Source organism: Lagenorhynchus albirostris, chromosome 11 (genome assembly GCF_949774975.1).
Source record: "Lagenorhynchus albirostris chromosome 11, mLagAlb1.1, whole genome shotgun sequence".
Classification (NCBI taxonomy): Eukaryota; Metazoa; Chordata; class Mammalia; order Artiodactyla; family Delphinidae; genus Lagenorhynchus; species Lagenorhynchus albirostris.
Genome location: NC_083105.1, coordinates 72,849,914 through 72,868,811, shown reverse-complemented (window position 1 = coordinate 72,868,811; position 18,898 = coordinate 72,849,914). Strand labels below are relative to the sequence as shown.

General features: G+C 38.1%; 1 protein-coding gene across 5 annotated transcripts in view; it reads right to left on the bottom strand.

Annotated features, from left to right (window-relative positions):
- Positions 1-18,369, bottom strand: part of KIF21A (kinesin family member 21A) — a 159,147-nt gene extending 140,778 nt beyond the window's left edge. For all 5 annotated transcript variants that reach the window (XM_060166544.1, XM_060166545.1, XM_060166549.1 and 2 more), the window contains exon 1: positions 18,195-18,369. In XM_060166544.1, the coding sequence (XP_060022527.1) occupies positions 18,195-18,238 (44 nt within the window). In that variant the 5' untranslated portion in view covers positions 18,239-18,369. The remainder of the gene's footprint in view (positions 1-18,194) is intronic.
- Positions 18,370-18,898: the final 529 nt, after the last annotated feature.

Below are 18,898 nucleotides of genomic sequence, written 5' to 3'. Positions count from 1 at the left end.
CTTAAATAATTCAAAATCCATTTGAGGAAGAAGAGAAACTAACCCAAGATACTACAGAAAACTACACTTCTAACCCAAGATACTAAAGACAACTACACTTGACCCTTGAATAACACGGGTTTTAACTACGCCTGTTGACTTATATGTGGATTTTTTTAAATAAAAAAATATGTGGATTTTTTTAAATACTGTACTACACAATCCAAGGTCGGTTGAAACCATGGATGCAGAATTGCAGAAAAAGAAGGATGACTGTAAAGTTATAAAAGGATTTTTGACTGCGTGGAGGGGAGGGTCAGCACCTCTAACCCCTGTTTACAAAGCAAACTATCATGTATCATACATTAGGCTTACATATGTAAACACAGGAGAATTAGGCAGGAGAGGAACTCTTAGAGAAGAATAATTCCATGAGGTATGTATCATTTTACAGATGAGGAAACTGAGGTTCAGGCAGCTTAAACAATTCACCCAAGGTTAAAAACTAGGAAAGGAGTCAGGTTCAAACAAGTCTCTTGATGTCAAAGCCCATTCTTCTCTTAGGAACCTGTTTCTGCCACTTCCTTATAAGAAGAGCTGGCAACTATGAAAGGTACATCTAACAGAAGTAAGACTGAATAATATCTGCCAAGGACATCTAGAAGACTATAACTCTACCAATATTAAATGCTCAAAGTGCTTGGGTCTTTGGGTCTTGAAAGATAAAACAGATCATCAGTCCCCTGAAAAAAACACAGCCTATTACCCACAGGACACTAGGACTGATGAAGTAATGTACATAAGAAAAAGATATGCAATTAACAAAGGGATTTTTAAATTTTATTCAAACTATTCTTAGAAATGGAATATTTTAGGAAACTTTCCATAGAAGCTTCCTGCCTCACTCAGATCCAACCTAGCCACTCTGAATGAATTAGTTATTAATTAACTGTATGGGAAAAGGATGTGTGTTTACATGTGAGTATGCACAGACGTGCATGTATGTGCATGTATTCATGTATTTGTATGTGGGAATGAGCTGTTATCAATACATTTTTGCTATTAATATCTTATGAAAATAGGATGAAATTTATGGAAACGGACTTTTTTAATGGAATGAGCATAAAATTAGGAAAGATTACAAAGGATAAGCACAGAGGGAAAATAAGCAAATAGATGAACAGGGCTATGTTAAAGATTAGGAGAAGGGAAAGATTAGATGTCATGGGACTTAAATTTATTAAGAAGAGTTTATATTACTATTTTGGAAAATAAGGAGTCACTTTTCTGTTTTAGAAAGTGTGCTAATGTGGTCACAATGGCTATAGAGGTAAACTACTCTAATAACTTGAACATAATGTGTTTAAACTTAATTGTTGTCATGTTTCATGGGAAAGCCATCTTGTAATGACATGCAAGACTCTCCCAACTGGACTGAGTTTGTCAAGGGCAAAATCCACATCTGATTCATCTTGCATTTCCCAGTGCCTAACAAAGTGTTTTGAGTGCACTTTTTATTGAGTGCACAATTTTAGTGGGGTTTTATTGAGTGAAAAATTTTAGTGTGCAAAATTGAGTGCACAATTTTAGTGGGGTTCAATAACTAATGAATTTGAACTGGACTAAATTGAAGTATATTAAATTTATTTGGTCAAATTGAATTAGAATGGTCGGGATGGGAGCTACTAATTATCCTCACAAATCACTTTTATTCCTCCATTTTAGATATCAAAATATACTTAAGTAACTTCTGTTTTGCTTACAGTGAGCTTGGAGTAATAGCCTTCTTTTTACACTTTTACTGTCTGCACTTTACAAAGAGGCTGTAATGTACATAGCAGAAGTATAATCCACTACTTTACACATAGATGAACCTGAGTCATAGAGAAGCATCACGTTATTTTTTCACAGGGTTACTCTTACATCACTGCCACCTAAAAGTGAGTCAGTGGAACAGAAGAGATCTGAACTCAAAGTCCAAATGCATTACTTTCATCACCAAAGTTCATCTTAAAAGATTCAATCATAAAAGGAAAATTATGTAATGTACAAATAAACATATTTGATAGTCAAAAAAAGGCACAAAGATGACTGCTTTTGGCAACAGAAATTCCTGTTATTGCATCCTTTTTTCACATAGAGAGCATGGTTGTTTGAATGTACAGAAAACAAATATATAAGCAAGGGTAGGGAATCTAACATGATTTTGAAGAATATCCATCCTCAGTTACATTACTCTATCTCTACTGCTGCGGTTATTATTTTGATAACTGATATTTGGAGTATTTTTCTGCTTGTCAAAGACAGCAAGTGGGGCTTGTCTTAAGTTTTAAGGCTGTCTTAAGTCATCTTCAGTAGTTCACTTAACTTTCTACCACATATTTTTTAACTTCATTTGTTATCACAGTGTTTCATTTCACAGTAAACCAATTTGTGAAGGACACAAAAGGTATTTATTTTACCAGTTCAATCAAGTTTGTTTTCTAAACAGGTTTGTTTTAAAAAGTGAAACTTGTTTTCAGGGTCATTTGTGTTTCTGACTTTGTTTGTTGATACTGTATCAGAAACTTATTTTTCAGTGCAAACAAAACTAGTCATCTAGTCAAATTTCAGCAGCTAATACTGCATAAAAATGGAAGACCTGATTATTGAATAAGGTTCTAAGGAATAAAAGAGTCACAAATTGATTTTATTCTTCTCTAATCAGAGTAATTAAACTAAAAATTTGCAAAATGACATCTCATAATATGAACTACTAAAAAAGGAATGCCAAAATTAATCAAATGTCTTAAGTTAGCAAAAGAACTCTGTCACCTCAATCAAATCTTTCAATTACCTCACATCAGGTGTGTAAATAGTAAGATGTTCTCCCACAGCTTATATATAAAATGAGTGTGTATGTATGTGTGTATACATGTATGTGAGCATGTATGTATATGTACATTGTGAGGCTGTGTGCATATATACATATGAGTGAGGGTGTGAGTATGTGTGTATTTCTGGTCACTTTTGGGGTCTTAGTAAAAACTCTTGGCATATGTAGAGTGTGCTCAGGTTAATGATATAACAAGCAATATACTTAAGCAGTTTAAGGATTAACATGTCGGTCAGCTCGCCTTTCCAGGTAAGCAGCTGGAAATCAACAAGTATTTCCATGTCCTTAAAGATAAACAAGAAAGGAATGTAATTCCTTACTTACAACAGAGGACAAAGACTAAGAAAATATTTTATTCAACCTGGTCAAGAAAGCATGATGATCTGTCTTGACTTTCACAACTCAATGTATTCAACAAACCAAGACATCCATTCTACCATATAAATACAATGCTAATAACATCAGCTGGTTAACATGACGTCATATATTATCTAACATAAATGCACTATTATCATCCTTTTTTACAGCTTTATTGAGATATAATTGACAAATAAAATTATGATAAAGTTTACATTATGATGATTTTGATATACATAAACATGTGAAAGGGTTCCTCCCATCAATTTACACATTCATTACCTCACATATTTGCCTTTTTTTTTTTTTTTCCTTTTGGTAAGAATGCTTAAGTTCTCCCAGCAAATTTCAACTATACAATACAGCGTTATCAACTTTAGTTACCATGTTATACATTAGGGCCCCAGGACTTATTCATCTTATAACTCAAAGTTTGTGTCTCTCCCTATGGCTCCCACCACCCATTATCCCTTTCCTTCATCGTTAGAAAGAGACATAATAAATTGTAAAAGGGTCCCCAAGTAAAGACTTGAAAGAATCCCTGCTAAAGAAAGAAATTTTTGCAAGTGAATGACTACAATTGATATCTGTTGAGGGCCTATATATGCCAAGCATTATTCTGAGTGCTTTATAAATATGCCAGTTAATTCTCATAACTATCACATGAAATTAGTATTCTTATGATCTCCACTTCACAGAGAAACTAAGAAGGAGGACAAGAGTTCACTAAAGGAATTATCCATACCTCGAAGTGATTAGAAAGAAATAGTGGTTAGTCACTACAAGTCTTATCCAGAAGAGGAAGAGATTTAAATATATTATTTACATATATATATATATAGAGAGAGAGAGAGAGAGAGAGAGAGAGAGAGAGAGAGGATAGAGGTGGTAAGAAGAAGGAAGGAACAATAACTAAAAAAGGAAAAAAGAATCTGACATCTCCCAAGCACTTCTAAATGCAATGCATTTACAACAGTCATATAATTTTAACAGCCCTATGAAGAAGGTATTAACTCTATTTTACACAGGAGAAAACTAAGGGTCATAAAGGTTGAGTGGCTGTCCTAAAATTCTGAACTCCAATCTTTGTGACTCTAAAGTCTATGCTCTTTTCAATAAGCCATGCTGCAAGGGAAAATAAAAGTAAGGCAGGGATGGGGTAAAGGGATAATAAAGAATGTGAACCCAGAAAAAAGAGAGATGTACCAGTTTTTGGAAGTTCCTTGATGGATACTGGATACTGGGAGCCATGATGCTTTTAATCTCGAATGCAGGGCTGTCAGGAGCCAGAATGGCTACTTGATTTCAAGAATCAGTGCCCTTGATCCCTCAACATTACTCTTCTTGCCTATCCCATCTCATTGTCAGCGAAGCTGCTATGAGAAAAAGCAATGGCCAACTCACCTAGATGTGCCAGTCCCATACTGAGCAATTGCAGAGTGCATACAAGTGGCCTGGCCTAGCTCAACACACAGTCTATGGACAGCTTTACTCAAACTGAGATGCCAGTCCATCGCTGTATATATGTTATATGGCCACAGCAGAAGCCAAGAGAACATTTTCATATCAATGTGAAGGTAGGCACAGTTCAGGAGTGACCATAATTTTACATTTCAGAATGACAATGAGGAGAGCCATAAATGATGTCTCAAAACTTCAAAGTTTCCTGATAATTCCAATATATCATTTTTGACCAAAATATCATGGGTACAAGTTGAGAATCTTTTCCATCAACTGAGATTAAAAAACAAATATCAATTTATTCAATAATTTGTTTATTAACATTAATATATTTTATACTATATTGGCCAGATTTATCAACTTCTAGTGGATTTTATCTTTTTTGGGGGGGTGGGGGTCGTGTGTATCTGTGTGCGTATGTGTTTCATGTCAGTCCCCTACCAAAATCGCAGCTTCTTGATCTCAGGTAAAATCTGTCTCAAAACATACTGGGGCCTCCAGGCTGGCATGGGTTAAGGAAGAAAGTTGGACAGCTAGCCTGGCCAGGGGCCTAGGTGACGTGGAAGTGAAGTGAGGTCCAGGGTGACTCAGGCTTGATCAGTGCCAGCACATGTACAAAAGTAGATTCAACCTGGTGGTGACTTCCCATTCTGAGTGGCCCACATGAGCTGAAGGACACTCCAGTTGGGAAAAAAAAGGGATGTTTCCCCTCCACAGAAATGGGGCTTCCAATAATTTCACTTAATTGAGTGGATCTGGATCCAAGATATGAGAAAGGGGATATAAATCAGGAAACCAAGACAGAAGCCAAGTCTGGACAAATAAAATAGGAGGTTACAGGGAAAGCTATGACCCAAAAAACATAGACATTTAAGTTTGGAGCAGCAAAACAAATTTCAAACTAATGGGCAGGTGGGCCAAATAACACTGCTCTGATTTACTTGTGGCTTTATTTGGAACTGACCAAGAAGCTCAGAGGTACTGAGGAGAGAAAAATAATGAAACTAAAATGACAATACTACGACTTTTTACAAAACACTTACTAAGTACCAGTAGTATAAGGGTTTACATATATTATCTTAATTCTCACAACAAACATATGAGGTAGATCATTTTCTCTTATCAAGCCCCTGTAGACTTTGAATATAACAATATTTCCTAGACTTCCTATAGACATTGAATATAAAATATTTTCAGTCATAATAATCTAAGGAAGGGGATGAAAATTCTGGAACATGGTTGGCGTATTTTTCACCAGCATTAGCTAATTTGTACTGAGTCATCCTCACTAATATCCAGCTGCTACTTCTGAGATGCAGTATTTATTATAATTCTAAAGGTTACATTAAAAAGCAGCAAAGGGGGCTTGCTGGGTGGTGCAGTGGTTGAGAGTCCGCCTGCCGATGCAGGGGATGCGGGTTCGGGCCCCGGTCCGGGAAGATCCCACATGCCGCGGCGCGGCTGGGCCCGTGAGCCACGGCCACTGAGCCTGCGCATCCGGAGCCTGTGCTCCGCAAACGGGAGAGGCCACAACAGTGAGAGGCCCGCGTACCGCAAAAAAAAAAAAAAAAAAAAAAGCAGCAAAGGGACTTCCCTGCTGGCACAGTGGTTAAGAATTCGCCTGCCAATGCAGGGGACATGGGTTTGAGCCTTGGTCCAGAAGGATCCCACATGCCGCGGAGCAGCTCAGCCCATACGCCACAACTACTGAGCCTGCACCCTAGAGCCCGCGAGCCACAACTACTGACCCCACGTGCTGCAACTACTGAAGCCCGCGTGCCTAGAGCCCGTGCTCCTTAACAAGAGAAGCCATGGCAATGAGAAGCCTGACCGCAACAAAGAGTAGCCCCCACTCACTGCAACTAGAGAAAGCCCAGGCGCAGCAACAAAGACCCAACGCAGCCAAAAAATTTAAAAATTAAAGATCAAATTCGTAATCTTGGCCTTATTACCATTACACTGAAATCAACTGGACTTACAGATCATCAGTATACACAGCACACAATAACACAATTTCATTACACCTATTTTTAAATAGAACAAGGTAGACTCCTAATATTGAAACATATAAAATGAAACCACAGAAACTGATGTCAAAATGTGCTGAAATTTAAAACTGCAAAATCATGAACAGTCTTTGACTTACTCTATGTTGAGAGCTGCAGTCACAGAACACATGCAAAGGTAAATAAAATTATGATGAGTTATACTAAGTTAGTACAAAATTAAGAACCAGAGAAAACTAAGGAAACCCTATACTCAAAGACAGGAACTGAATCTGCTACAAAGTTAACAGTCCAATTACACTTATGTAACAAAATAGGTAAGAATATAATCAAGGACAGATGGAATGTTCCCAATCTAATGCCAAGTTGGCAAACTAAAATTCAAAAGCATCATTTTGTAAATTGAGACTTGAAAATGTCACAGATGTCACATCTGAATTAACCTTAAGTGGCAGTCCAAATAACTAGGAATGAAATCTGTAATCTCATGTTTTATCAGCAGTGGACAACTTCCATTTTATGGCAGGACAGATGCAGACTACATTACCAACAGGCTGCTCAAACAAAATTGTTTTGTGTTGAATTAGGTGAACACAAGCAAAATAAAACACTTTAGATATGCACTGATTTTCAAGTTCAAGTTTCATGGTTATAGATCTGTGTTTGATTTACTTTACCATCAGTGGCTTAGACTAATGTGTTGAGTGAAAGTGTATTATACTAATACATTATTTATGTTGCTATAGATATAGCTGAAAAATTAAAAATTTTATTATCAGTACATCTTTTTCTGAAAAGCATCCTCAGTACCATAACATTTAATCATATATTCTGGGTAAGAAGCACTACCCTCCCCTTTCAATTCCAAGAAATAGTCATTTGTAGACTTTTTGCTCATCAGTGGAAGTGAAAGTGTTACCAAGAAACGTAAGACACTGCACAACTCTTAGAAAATGAAATTAACATCCTTATTAGACAGTAAAGGCTTGACAATTAAATTACTGTTTGATATATGGAATTTAATAGAAACTGAATTGAATTAATGAAATAAGGCAGATGATGTGTAACATTTAGCATGTTAACTCAAAATGCCCTTCTTTAATATAAAGACATGGAAAAATTCTTATGCTTTACTCTATAAAGTGGTAAATATCAGGCTATAAAAGTGTATACACATTGCAGCAATTTAAAAAATATATAAGTAGGGCTTCCCTTGTGGCGCAGTGGTGGAAAATCTGCCTGCTAATGCAGGGGACACAGGTTCAAGCCCTGGTCTCGGAGGATCCCACATGCCGCGGAGCAACTAGGCCCGTGAGCCACAACTACTGAGCCTGCACGTCTGGAGCCTGTGCTCCGCAATGGGAGAGGCCGCGACAGTGAGAGGCCCATGCACCACGATGAGTGGCCCCCACTTGCCACAACTAGAGAAAGCCCTCACACAGAAACAAAGACCCAACACAGACAAAAATAAATACATAAATTAATTAGAAGACACTCTTTAAAAATATATATATATAAGTACACATATAAAAAGATTAAAAATAAATATACAAAATGCTAGTAGTAATTATATCATGGTGGTAAACATTGATTGATTGCTTTTCTCTTTTCCCAGATACTTTTTCTAATTTGATTACATTATTTCAATAACAGAAAAAATATCAAATAAAACTTATGAAATTAAAAGCTGATTTTGGAGACAGACTGCGCTTGCAAGGTCTATTTTCTGCTTCTAAGTATCAGCCTTCTTTTAAAATGCTTTCAGCTAAGTCTTCATATACATCTATCAATGAACTCTGCAGGAACATTGCCCATCAGCTCCAGGTGCCAGAAAAAAATTTTACAGAAAATGTAAATATATTTTTTAAATTCTGTGTTTTTATTACTTCTAGTCTTTTTACTCAGTTTACTCCTTACAACGCTCTTTAACCCGCAACTTGGTTTAGTGTATTGTTGCCAAGGTTGATGAGATAGATGCAGCAAGGAAAGCATTAGCAACATTTTCAACATTGGTGCAAGCCAATTCAGAAGGAAAATTCACACTATTATTAACCAATTTAGTCATCATTGTCTTACATCAGGTTAAGCAACTAATGGAAAATATAACAATATTATTGTTAATCTCACAAAGAATATAGTAGTAACTTTACAAACACTATAAACCATACCAACTGAAAGTCTTGTGTGAGAAGAGAAAGAAAAGAATAAAAATGGTGGATTTTAGTAAACTATTTAAAAAGCAATTTGGTAAGATAGAGAAGGATAGTATGTGATTTACATGTGGAAGCAAAATGAAAATTAGGAGACTGGGTAAAGTAAGGTTTTTGGAAGTATTTATATGCATTTTTGTTACATTCATAGTGGTGTAAGTAATAGGCACTCAAAAAGCAAGAGAACAGACACAACACCTATAAAAGTACTTTGAAAATTCAAGTTATGGCTTACATATTAGAGAATGACTAATCTAATTGCTAGAGTTTGGAATATAACGAATATATTCATCGTTGGTTATATATCAAACTCATCTCTAATAGTATTACTGCCTGTGTTTGTGTAAAAACCATTTTCCATATGCTTTCCCACGGTTGTCTCTGTTGTTCTTTTCCCGAGTCCACTGAGGTAGGTGGAGAACTATCTATACACAAAGCCAAGTTTATCACTGGTTAGACGAAAACAGTTTTCTAATCATCCAATGTTCATTCTATTATATCACATCGTTTCCAATTGCTTTAATGCCTCCAACTTATGTGATTCCAGTACACAATAGACATTCAATAATTATGTCATAAATGAATGAATTTTGATCTAAAAAAGTAAATTAACATTATAAGGCATACAACTGAGAGTAGAGGTGCCCTATGCCTCATTAGTACACCATGTGATCAATATACCACATCATAATAATTAACTACAGCTTGACCCTCTCCAAGGTTTCTTATTCCTGTTTGCTGAAAGAAAAAGCCTCTTATTTATTCTATGTAGCTGTGTCAAATAATGTGAATATCTACTCTGAAAAAATATAATTCATTCATCCTACTCAGAAGAACTGATATTGTTGTGCCTAAGTGATAGACATAGCTCCCCCAAATTGAGAATAAGGTCAAATCCAATCTCGAAAACTAAAATTTTACTACATACTAAGAGATCCAAAGAGTAGGGAATAAACTTTAAGCTGTCCTTGATTTAGCCCCTGGGTGGGTTCAGGATGCCCACCTCTCTAAAACCAAGTTTGAAAAATTTCTTGGTTTCCTTGCTCTAAACAGTACCCAAGTAAAGTTAGCCTGGGGCTAAATCCTGAATGACCTTCATTCCAAATCTGGACATGTAGATATCAGCTTGTTTCAATTCAATAACCCCAATGTCCTTCAAATGTTCTATTGTAATAGTGCTGTCAGTATATTAGCACATTCTTTTACAAAAATGTCAAATATTCTCTCAGTTTGAGGGACATTTCAAGCTGAACAGTGAAAATCATAATATTGTGTATACCTCTCTCACTGGAATTTGAGAGAGAGAGAGAGAATCACATAAAGAAGGTCTGCGGCCCCAAAACGCAGAAATTTCCCTGCATGAAGTCTAGAAAAGCTTCAAGTAGAGGTAGGATTTAGGATATTTTTTGGATGACAGGCCTCCAGTATGGCCAAAATGTATTGTATCCTTTACTTCCTTCTAAAATAAGGATAGGAGGGACTGAGACGTTATTTAAAAGTTTAAGAACCACCTTTCTAGTAAAGTAATACTCAAAAGTGTTTTTGTTTTAAACCACTCAGATTTCTACCTCCAGCTCCAATTCCAGATCCCAATAAATATACCACACTGACCCCACCCTACCTCTACCTTTCCCCACCCTCCAGCCATCCCTCCATAGTGAGGCTGCCATTATTATTGGAATGTGCTATAATCCTCAAATCTGTTGGGGTAGGAAAAAAAAAAAATTTAAGAACCAAGGTGAGGGGAGAGGGAGAAGGCCACATGTCCCAGGCCTAGCATTGACAAAATCCTCCTATTTACATGATTAATACTATTCCCAAATTAAGCTACACAGATATTGCATTTCCATGGTGGTTGTTAAAGCATTAATATGTTATATGTATATGTTGAAAACAGTCTATATTATTTTTATAACCTAGTTCTGGCATTTCTTCACATTTTAATATAATAGGATCCTCAAAATGTAGATCTGGATTTCTACTCCAGGGATCCCTCTCTCTTTACCTCTTAAGAGGTCCTTTTTAGAATCACTGGTCTAGTTTCTAGAATTGAAGCAATCACAAAGCCAAAATAATGGGCACTGAGATTGGGAGCACTCACTGAAATACCAAATTAAACTTTTAAAGGGAGCACTTAAGGGATTAAAACTGTAGTTTATAAAATATAAATTTATTCTATTTCTGAGATGTCTGCCAGCAAAACATGAAGTCCTAGAAAATCCACAGCAACAGTCAACGGAAGACTTGAGCTGCTAGTTGTGGAACTTCAAGCAATTCCCTCAACTGCTCAGTGTTTCTATTACCTCAATCATCTTAAAGAAGGGGCCTCAACCAGCTAGTCCCTTCAAGGTCCCTTTCAGTTTTAAAATCTATTTTAAATCCAATAATTATAGAGGTACTAAAACTTATGTTCAATATATAAATGTCTAATAATTTCAAAAAAACTAAGAACAAAGGAACCTCAAATATAATTCCTAAACATTAAGAAATATAATAATTGTAGGATGTCATCAAAATGGCCCCCTTTGGCTTGTCTGTCATTTGCTTCAAATAAAGCCTGAGCCACAAGAAAACTATTTTAACACCCTGAGAAGATTAAATAGTTAATCCACTGGGAAACCAAGTTCAAAGACAGAATTCACAAATCCACTCTCCAGAGAGAAGCACTGAAACTAACAAACATCCATTTTATTTTTAATAAAATTATTCTAATGATACACTGAATACAAATTATGTCATCTAGCATGCATTTTCATTGATGTATTTTCCTTCCTAATCTGAAACTTAGATAAAAGTCATGTCTAATGTTGACAGAAAATAACCATTTATAAGTCAGGGTCACACAGGGAAGCTGTAACATGTCTTACAGGAAAACATCCATAATAAGGGATATTCCAAGTTCACTTCTTTGAGGAGAAATGGATGAGAAGTGGAAGATTGGGCAGATTATGAAATTAACTACCAAGATAATTTCTGTTTTCATGGCTTCACTAAACTGGAATTTCTAGTGCATCATTTACTACCCCATAATTATGCACCAAAATATTAACTAATTAGCAGGTAAGAGCTCAAGGGGTAGTAATAAATAGACATGAAATCTGAACTTCTGTGGAGTTCCAAATGACAATCAGACCTACCACACTATAAATGTAATAAACCTTGTCTGAAGAAAAAGTATCAACTCATATTTAAATAAATAACTTCATTGACTTTCAGCTCACATAATCTACAAGCTCTTTAGTCTCCTCTCTTTCATTTCCCTTACTTTATGATCCAAATGTGAAGACAATACAAGTAGGGCATACATGTTATATCATACATACAAAGATAGAAATAATATCCTTCTAATGCACAGGCTTTGGAGTTCAATTTTTGTATGAAATATGCTTGGAAGTAGGACATAATTTTTGTTTTTTAAATCACTGTTCTTGGGGAATATATGAACTAAAAAATGCTATAAAAAATAAGAGACAAATAAAAACTAAACTGCAACAATTGTCTTTAATTTCTAATTGTGCTGTTGATATGTTTAGTGTTAGGTCCTACATAGTTTGTGCATTTAAAAAGAGCTTCACACTGCTAGGTCTAAGCTCCATGAAAGCAGGGACCATGTCTGTCATGTATGTCATGTATCCTCAGTGGTAGGAAAGTGTCCAGCACATAGTAGGCACATGATACATGTCTGATGCATGAAGAAAGGAATAAACAAATGACCAACAGCAGATAACCACCTGTTTCCATGAAATATTTCTGAAAGCCTTGCTCATCTGCCTCTACATTCTCTAAACATTAAATTGTTTCAAATAATTTACCTCATGTATATTCGTGTTTCAGCTTGAAAGATCCTTATTACATTGAAACTAGTATGTGAAATATTGGGTTGGCCAAACAGTTTGCTCGGGTTTTCCCATAACATCTTATGGAAAAACCCAAATGAACTGTTTGGCCAACCCAATATTTTGAAAACATTTGGAAATATTTTTAAGAACAGAGAAACAGGTACCGGAAGCTTGAGTTTGAGTTCCAATTCTGGTATTTAGTGGCTGAGAAACCTTGAACAGGTCACCTAGTATCTTTGAGACTCACTTTTTCATCTGTATAAGAGGGATAGTATCTATCCAGCCTACCTCATAGGGTTTTAATGTAGATTAAATAAAATACTGCATATTTGTATTACAGCCAGAATTGGACAAAGAGATCACAAAAGTCTAAATGTTTCCTCTTAAGTAACAACAGTACCCACGATAAACATATTGTGGGAAAGACAAGTTTGAAATGTCAAAATAGGTCCTTCCTGTCAATATAGAGGCACCGTTAGTACCAACAGTTTGGCTAACAACAAAAAAATCACATATTTAACAGACTGCATATGGAAAGGCTCTTATAACCCTTAATACCTTTACACTGCCATCTCAGCATGAGGGAAAAGAAAAGTTCAGGGAGGTCACATTGCAAATCAGTGCCAGTGGCAGACCCAAAACAGAGCTTTTAACTATCCAATCAGCACTTAAGCTAGCTGAGCAATGCCACTTCTTAAAAGTGCTGTAGTAAGGTAAAAACACAGCAAATTAGACAACATTACACACTAATCCAAACTCAGTGTCAAGGATATGTCCTGCTCTCTGCCAAAGCCAAGAAAAAAATTGTAGCTCACAACCACATATAGACAATAACATGAAAACACAATGGTCCTTTCTGTATCTCCATTTTCTTTCAGCTCTTGACATATTTTGCAAGATAAAATTCTTGGGGAAAATGTTTTATATGTTATGTCAGCATTCAGACATAGTGGGAAAAAGGGAAAGCGTGAGCTGCCCATTCCCCTCACTTGGCCCCATGGTTGGTGCCTTGCAACAAACACTGTACTTTCCTTCACCACATCATTTCATAAAGTCTTAGATTTAGAATTCAAAATGTTTGAGTTTACTATTTTAAGTTAACTGAATGGTTCAATTCAGTATACTACTTAGATAATAAAAATAGAATATACACTAAAAATTGCTCACTTTTGTAGGTGACATTTATGAACTTACTACATTTTCTAGGAAGTCAGCTACCATCAGTCTATTATCAATAACTTTCTACACCTATGCACCCAGAGGGAAAAAATGTTGCTGTTAAATCAAATCTTACACATACATATGTGCATAGATATGTGTGTATGTGTATATATAACCACTCTAAAAACAGACACCCAATATTTTGGTATTTTCTTGATCTACAGAAAATACCAGATCTATGATGTGGTGGCTATGAACATTTTTATTCTATACTTCTTCCTCACATTTTTTTAAACTATAGAGCAGCACTATCCAATAGAAATATAATGGTAGCAACATTATATTTAATTTTAAAATTTCTGGTAGCCATATTTTAAAAAAGGAAAAAGAGATAGATGAAATTAATTTTAATATTTTATTTAACTCAACATATCAAAACACTATCATTTTAACATGTAATATAAAGATTGATATATTTTTCACACTAAGTTTTTTAAGTCATATATATATATGATTTATGAATATATATATTACACAGACAATACATGTCAATTAGGAGGCTAAATTTTCATCAGAAATACTTTATAAGTATTTACATTTCATAAACTTTACAGATAAAAAATAGGTCCACATAGCCACATTGTTCCAAGCATACCTAGAAGTTTTCCAAAAACTAAATGAAGGACAGCTTTTAAATTTAATTAAAATTAAATAAAAATTAAAATTTAGTTTCTCAGTTGTGGTGAAACCAAGCAGGACCCTGCAGGGTCTTCCCAGGGACAGACACCCCTCCCCATGTCCCTGGCCTCTTGTTTGTAGAAAAGCTTTAGCCTCCTAGGCCTTCCCCAAGTTCCAAAGAGCATATTTAATCAGAGTAATGCAGATACAAAGGAAAAGAGTCAAGCAAGACAAAATAATAACAGTTTTATTTTTATTAAAACAAAGTCAAGGGCCCTTAGTTCCTCAAGAGCTATAGATAATATTCTGAGCCATATCCCTGAGTAGTTTTACAGATACTAAAACCCCCACCAGGTGAAGGAAATTAACTGCATGCTGACCACAAGCAGGTAGACCCCAGGCCAGTTGGAACCAGAAGGTTGATGATGTTAACTCCTGAAATACCACCCTGTTACCTCACCACCAACCAATCAGAAAGATATCCACAACTGATCACACACCCTGAGACCCTTTCCCTCACCTTGCCTTTAAACACCCTTCCCTGAAAGCCATCAGGGACTTTGGGTCTTTTGAGCATGAGCTGCCCATTCTCCTTGCTTGGCCCCAGAGTGGGTATGCCTTGCAATAAGCTGTACTTTACTTCACCACAACCTGGTGTCAGTAAATTGGCTTTGCTGTGCACTGGGAAAGTGGAACCAGGTTTGGTTCAGTTACAGTATTAATCATAATTCAAGTGCTCGATAGCCACAGGGGGTTAGATAGCGGGGCAGGGAGGGTGATCTGAATTCATACCTACCACAATGAAAGATACCCTACAGAACACCTCAGATATACTCTGCCAAAAGGCATTTTCAGAAATTGAATTTAAAATGTTCTTCCTAAATGAGAAACTTTCTGTTTAACTTCTTTTCCCCAAAGCTGTATATGACCCATGCACTTATTTGAGAAACCTAAAATAGAGTCATCAGCTTTAACATACTGATAAGTCTCCATATCTAATTAAACACAAGAACCTCTAGGACACTATGCATTTACATAAGTAGAGTCAACTCTATTATTTGTTATTACATTATTCATTGAAGGGGAAAAGTAAGTCAAGTGCCCTGATCATTTGTGTCTATGTATTGCTTTATTTATCCTGCTGATGAAGACTATCACAAACTGGAAGGTAAGACTGGAGGTCACAGGAAAGATTAAAAAATCGGAGGAAATAGTTTAGGTAAGTTCAGTTTCCTCCTTTCTGAGCTCTAACTTTTCTAGGAATATCGAGGTATGAATATCCTGTCAAAGTCATTCATTTGTAATTAAACTAGTTCAGAACCAGGAAGAGGCAAGTGACCTTAAGCCAAGTAAAGTTTTGCAAAGCATGTTCTTGCCTCACGCCTATGTAGATTTAATGGTTAAGAACTTGAGCTCTTGAGTCAAGCTGTCTGGGTTAGAGCTCTGTTTCTGCCACTTGCTACCAGTTTAACTTGGGGAAGGTTACCTAATCTTTCTGTGTCTCACCTATAAAATGGCCATAATAATAACAGGACCTAAGTCAAAGATTGTTATGATGAATAAATGCAATTTCACAGGATGTAAAACATCTTAACACACAGCACTGACCCTGGCACATACTATGTGTCCAATAATTATAGCTATTTTTAACTCAGAAATTAGGACAACAGAGACGGGATTTTATGTTCAATAAATATTTGTTTTAAATGAAAACATATGTCCATACACTTTATAAATGCCAAAGTGCTATATAAGCTATTTTTATCCTATGCAAAGTAAGTTTAGAGAGTCAATCTATTCAGACAATGTATTTAATGGAAAAAAAAAAGATCCTCACAATGTGGCTTACTTCACAACGTGTTTTTATAAAGTCTTTCCCCAAAAAACAGACCCACACATATTCCCTTAAAAATGTGCTAACATGCATACCAAAACCAAGTATAAGTTATTTATCTGTCAACATCACTTTAGGGTGATTCATGTCTCTGTTAATCTCCACTGCAAGCAGCGTCAGTTTTAAAAGCATGGTCAACAAACTGCCCTGTGATATTCTAGAGAATTCACAGATTAAAAAAATATTAACTCTCTAACAACAGTTTCTCTGACAGCCAATTTTCTTTTTTGTTTGTTTTCATTACTATTTTATGCTTCTTCTTTACCCTCCTTGACCAAACCTGCTAATTAACAAAACTGCATCTTACTGGGTTTCCTCTTTCTCTCTCCCCTTCATCTGCCATGTACAGTCACTAATAAGCATTAAAAGGCCAAAAGAGAGGTAGTAGCAGTAAACAGGAGAAACAAACTAATCCAGCAATTGGATAAGTAGCCCTAGAATAACCAAGAAGGCCAAATTAAAACTTCAAAAGCTTTATAACAGGTGGTTCTAAACAGTCATAAAACAGTCACCTCCATGGGTGGCCATCTCCTGGTCTGTAAAGGGAATGAAAAATATATATATAATTCATTTTATTCTTTAGATGATTAAAGAAACAAAGTATACATAAAACTACCATTTCTATACCTAACCAAGATTTGTCACTAAAATAGCTATAGAAATACTGACATGATAGGATTTTAAGAATAACTTTTCAGAAAGACTACAAGGGTAGAAAATTTTAAAAAATAATTTCTCAGAGGACAGATTATTTTTATAAATCTTTAATGTATACATAAAGAGAAACGAATTCACAGACTATAAGCGCTATAAAAGCAACGCCACTTACTCTACCATGAATGCTTCATTAATATTTCAGCGATGATGTTGCAATTTTCCATGAGCAACTGTCAGAGCTCTGCTTCTTGATATGTATCAACAATCCAAATTACATTCAATACTCGTGTATCTGTCCTTGACCAAATTACAATTTTGATGTATGTAGTATTTCAAAACTCTCACCCAGGCATATGTAATTTTATATTGTAACCACCCTGCTGAACCTCAGTATGTTTCTTTCTCACCCAGTCACCCATTTAACCCTTACACTTGCTGAGGAGTTTTCTTCCTTCTACAGACCTAGCACCAGGGAATTTCCCCTTAAATATAATATCCCTTCCAGCGCCAGAAATGTCTTCAATACCCACACGCTGGTGCTATCTAGTCCCCGCCGATGCTTAACGAGACGTCCATTTGCACAGAAATCTAGACCCCCACCATTGTAAGGCTTTGTCTCCTGCCTCCGAAGGCCGGAGTTGCAGGTACACGTCAAGACAGTCACGCTACAAATATAAGAAGAGAACCACAGCCCAGGAGAGGGGCAGCTCCTCCGGGCAAAGCCAGACAGGCGATCGCCCAAGGCGGCCGAACCTGAGGCAACTGTTCCTCGGGGGCGCGACCCGGCTGGTGCGGGCGGCGACGGCTTCTCCCCCTAGAGGAGTCAGGCGCCCCCGGGACCGGGCGCCGCGCAGCTGCCAGTCACCTGCAAACTCCCGGGGCCCGAGGGCGGGAGGTTTCCCAGCCAGCACTCGGCCGCGCGCGCCAGGCCGGAGGAGACCCGTCGCCTCGGTTTCCAGAGCCGCCGGGCCCCCGCCGGGCCACCTCTCAGATCTCCACAGCGCGGCGGCCGGTGACCCGGGCCAGAGCAGATCCTCGCCGCGCCCGCAGCCCGCCCGCCGCCGCGTCCGTCCTCACCTGACAGCCACCCGCACAGAGCTCTCGTCCGGGGCGCCCCACATGCCGGCGGCAGGCGACAACCGGGCCCCTGGGCCTCTGCACCGCAGAACTGAGGCGCCGCCGGAGCCGCGGCGGTCGCGCGCAGGAGGCTGGAGCTGCAAGCGGACGGCTCACCTCCGCCGCGCTCCAGCCATGTTGGGCGACTGAATGGAAAGGTGGCGGCAGCAGCGCTGAGGCAGAAGGAGGAGGAGGTGATTCACTGCTCGCGGGTGCCCGCCCCTTCTCCCCTGCTCAGCCCCCAGCACTGGGGCGGAGACGCGGCGCGCTGAATGGCTAGCGCGGCGGCGGCGGCGGAGCCAGCAGGCCGCTCAGGGGCCTCCTGCTGGACGGGCGAGTGCGCCCTGCCCCCTCTGATGGGGACGCGGCCTGCGGGCGGCCGGGCTGAACGCGCCACACCCGCCCGGGCTCTCCGGGCTGCTGGCCCCGCACTGTGTCAACGGCGGCCTAGCTGCCGGCCCCACCTAGCGCTGCCCGGCCTGCGCCCCGCCCTGCCCTAGGCGGGCACTGCCAGGCGCTGCTGGCCCGGAGGCGCGCGGGGGGGAGGGATGCCGGCCGCGAGCTGCCCACGCCCCAGGGCGACGAGCTCTGCGCCCTTGCAGGCTCTTCTGAGAATGCTGCGGCTAGAGCCCGCCCTGCTGCAGCCTGCCTCTTTTCTAAAAGCA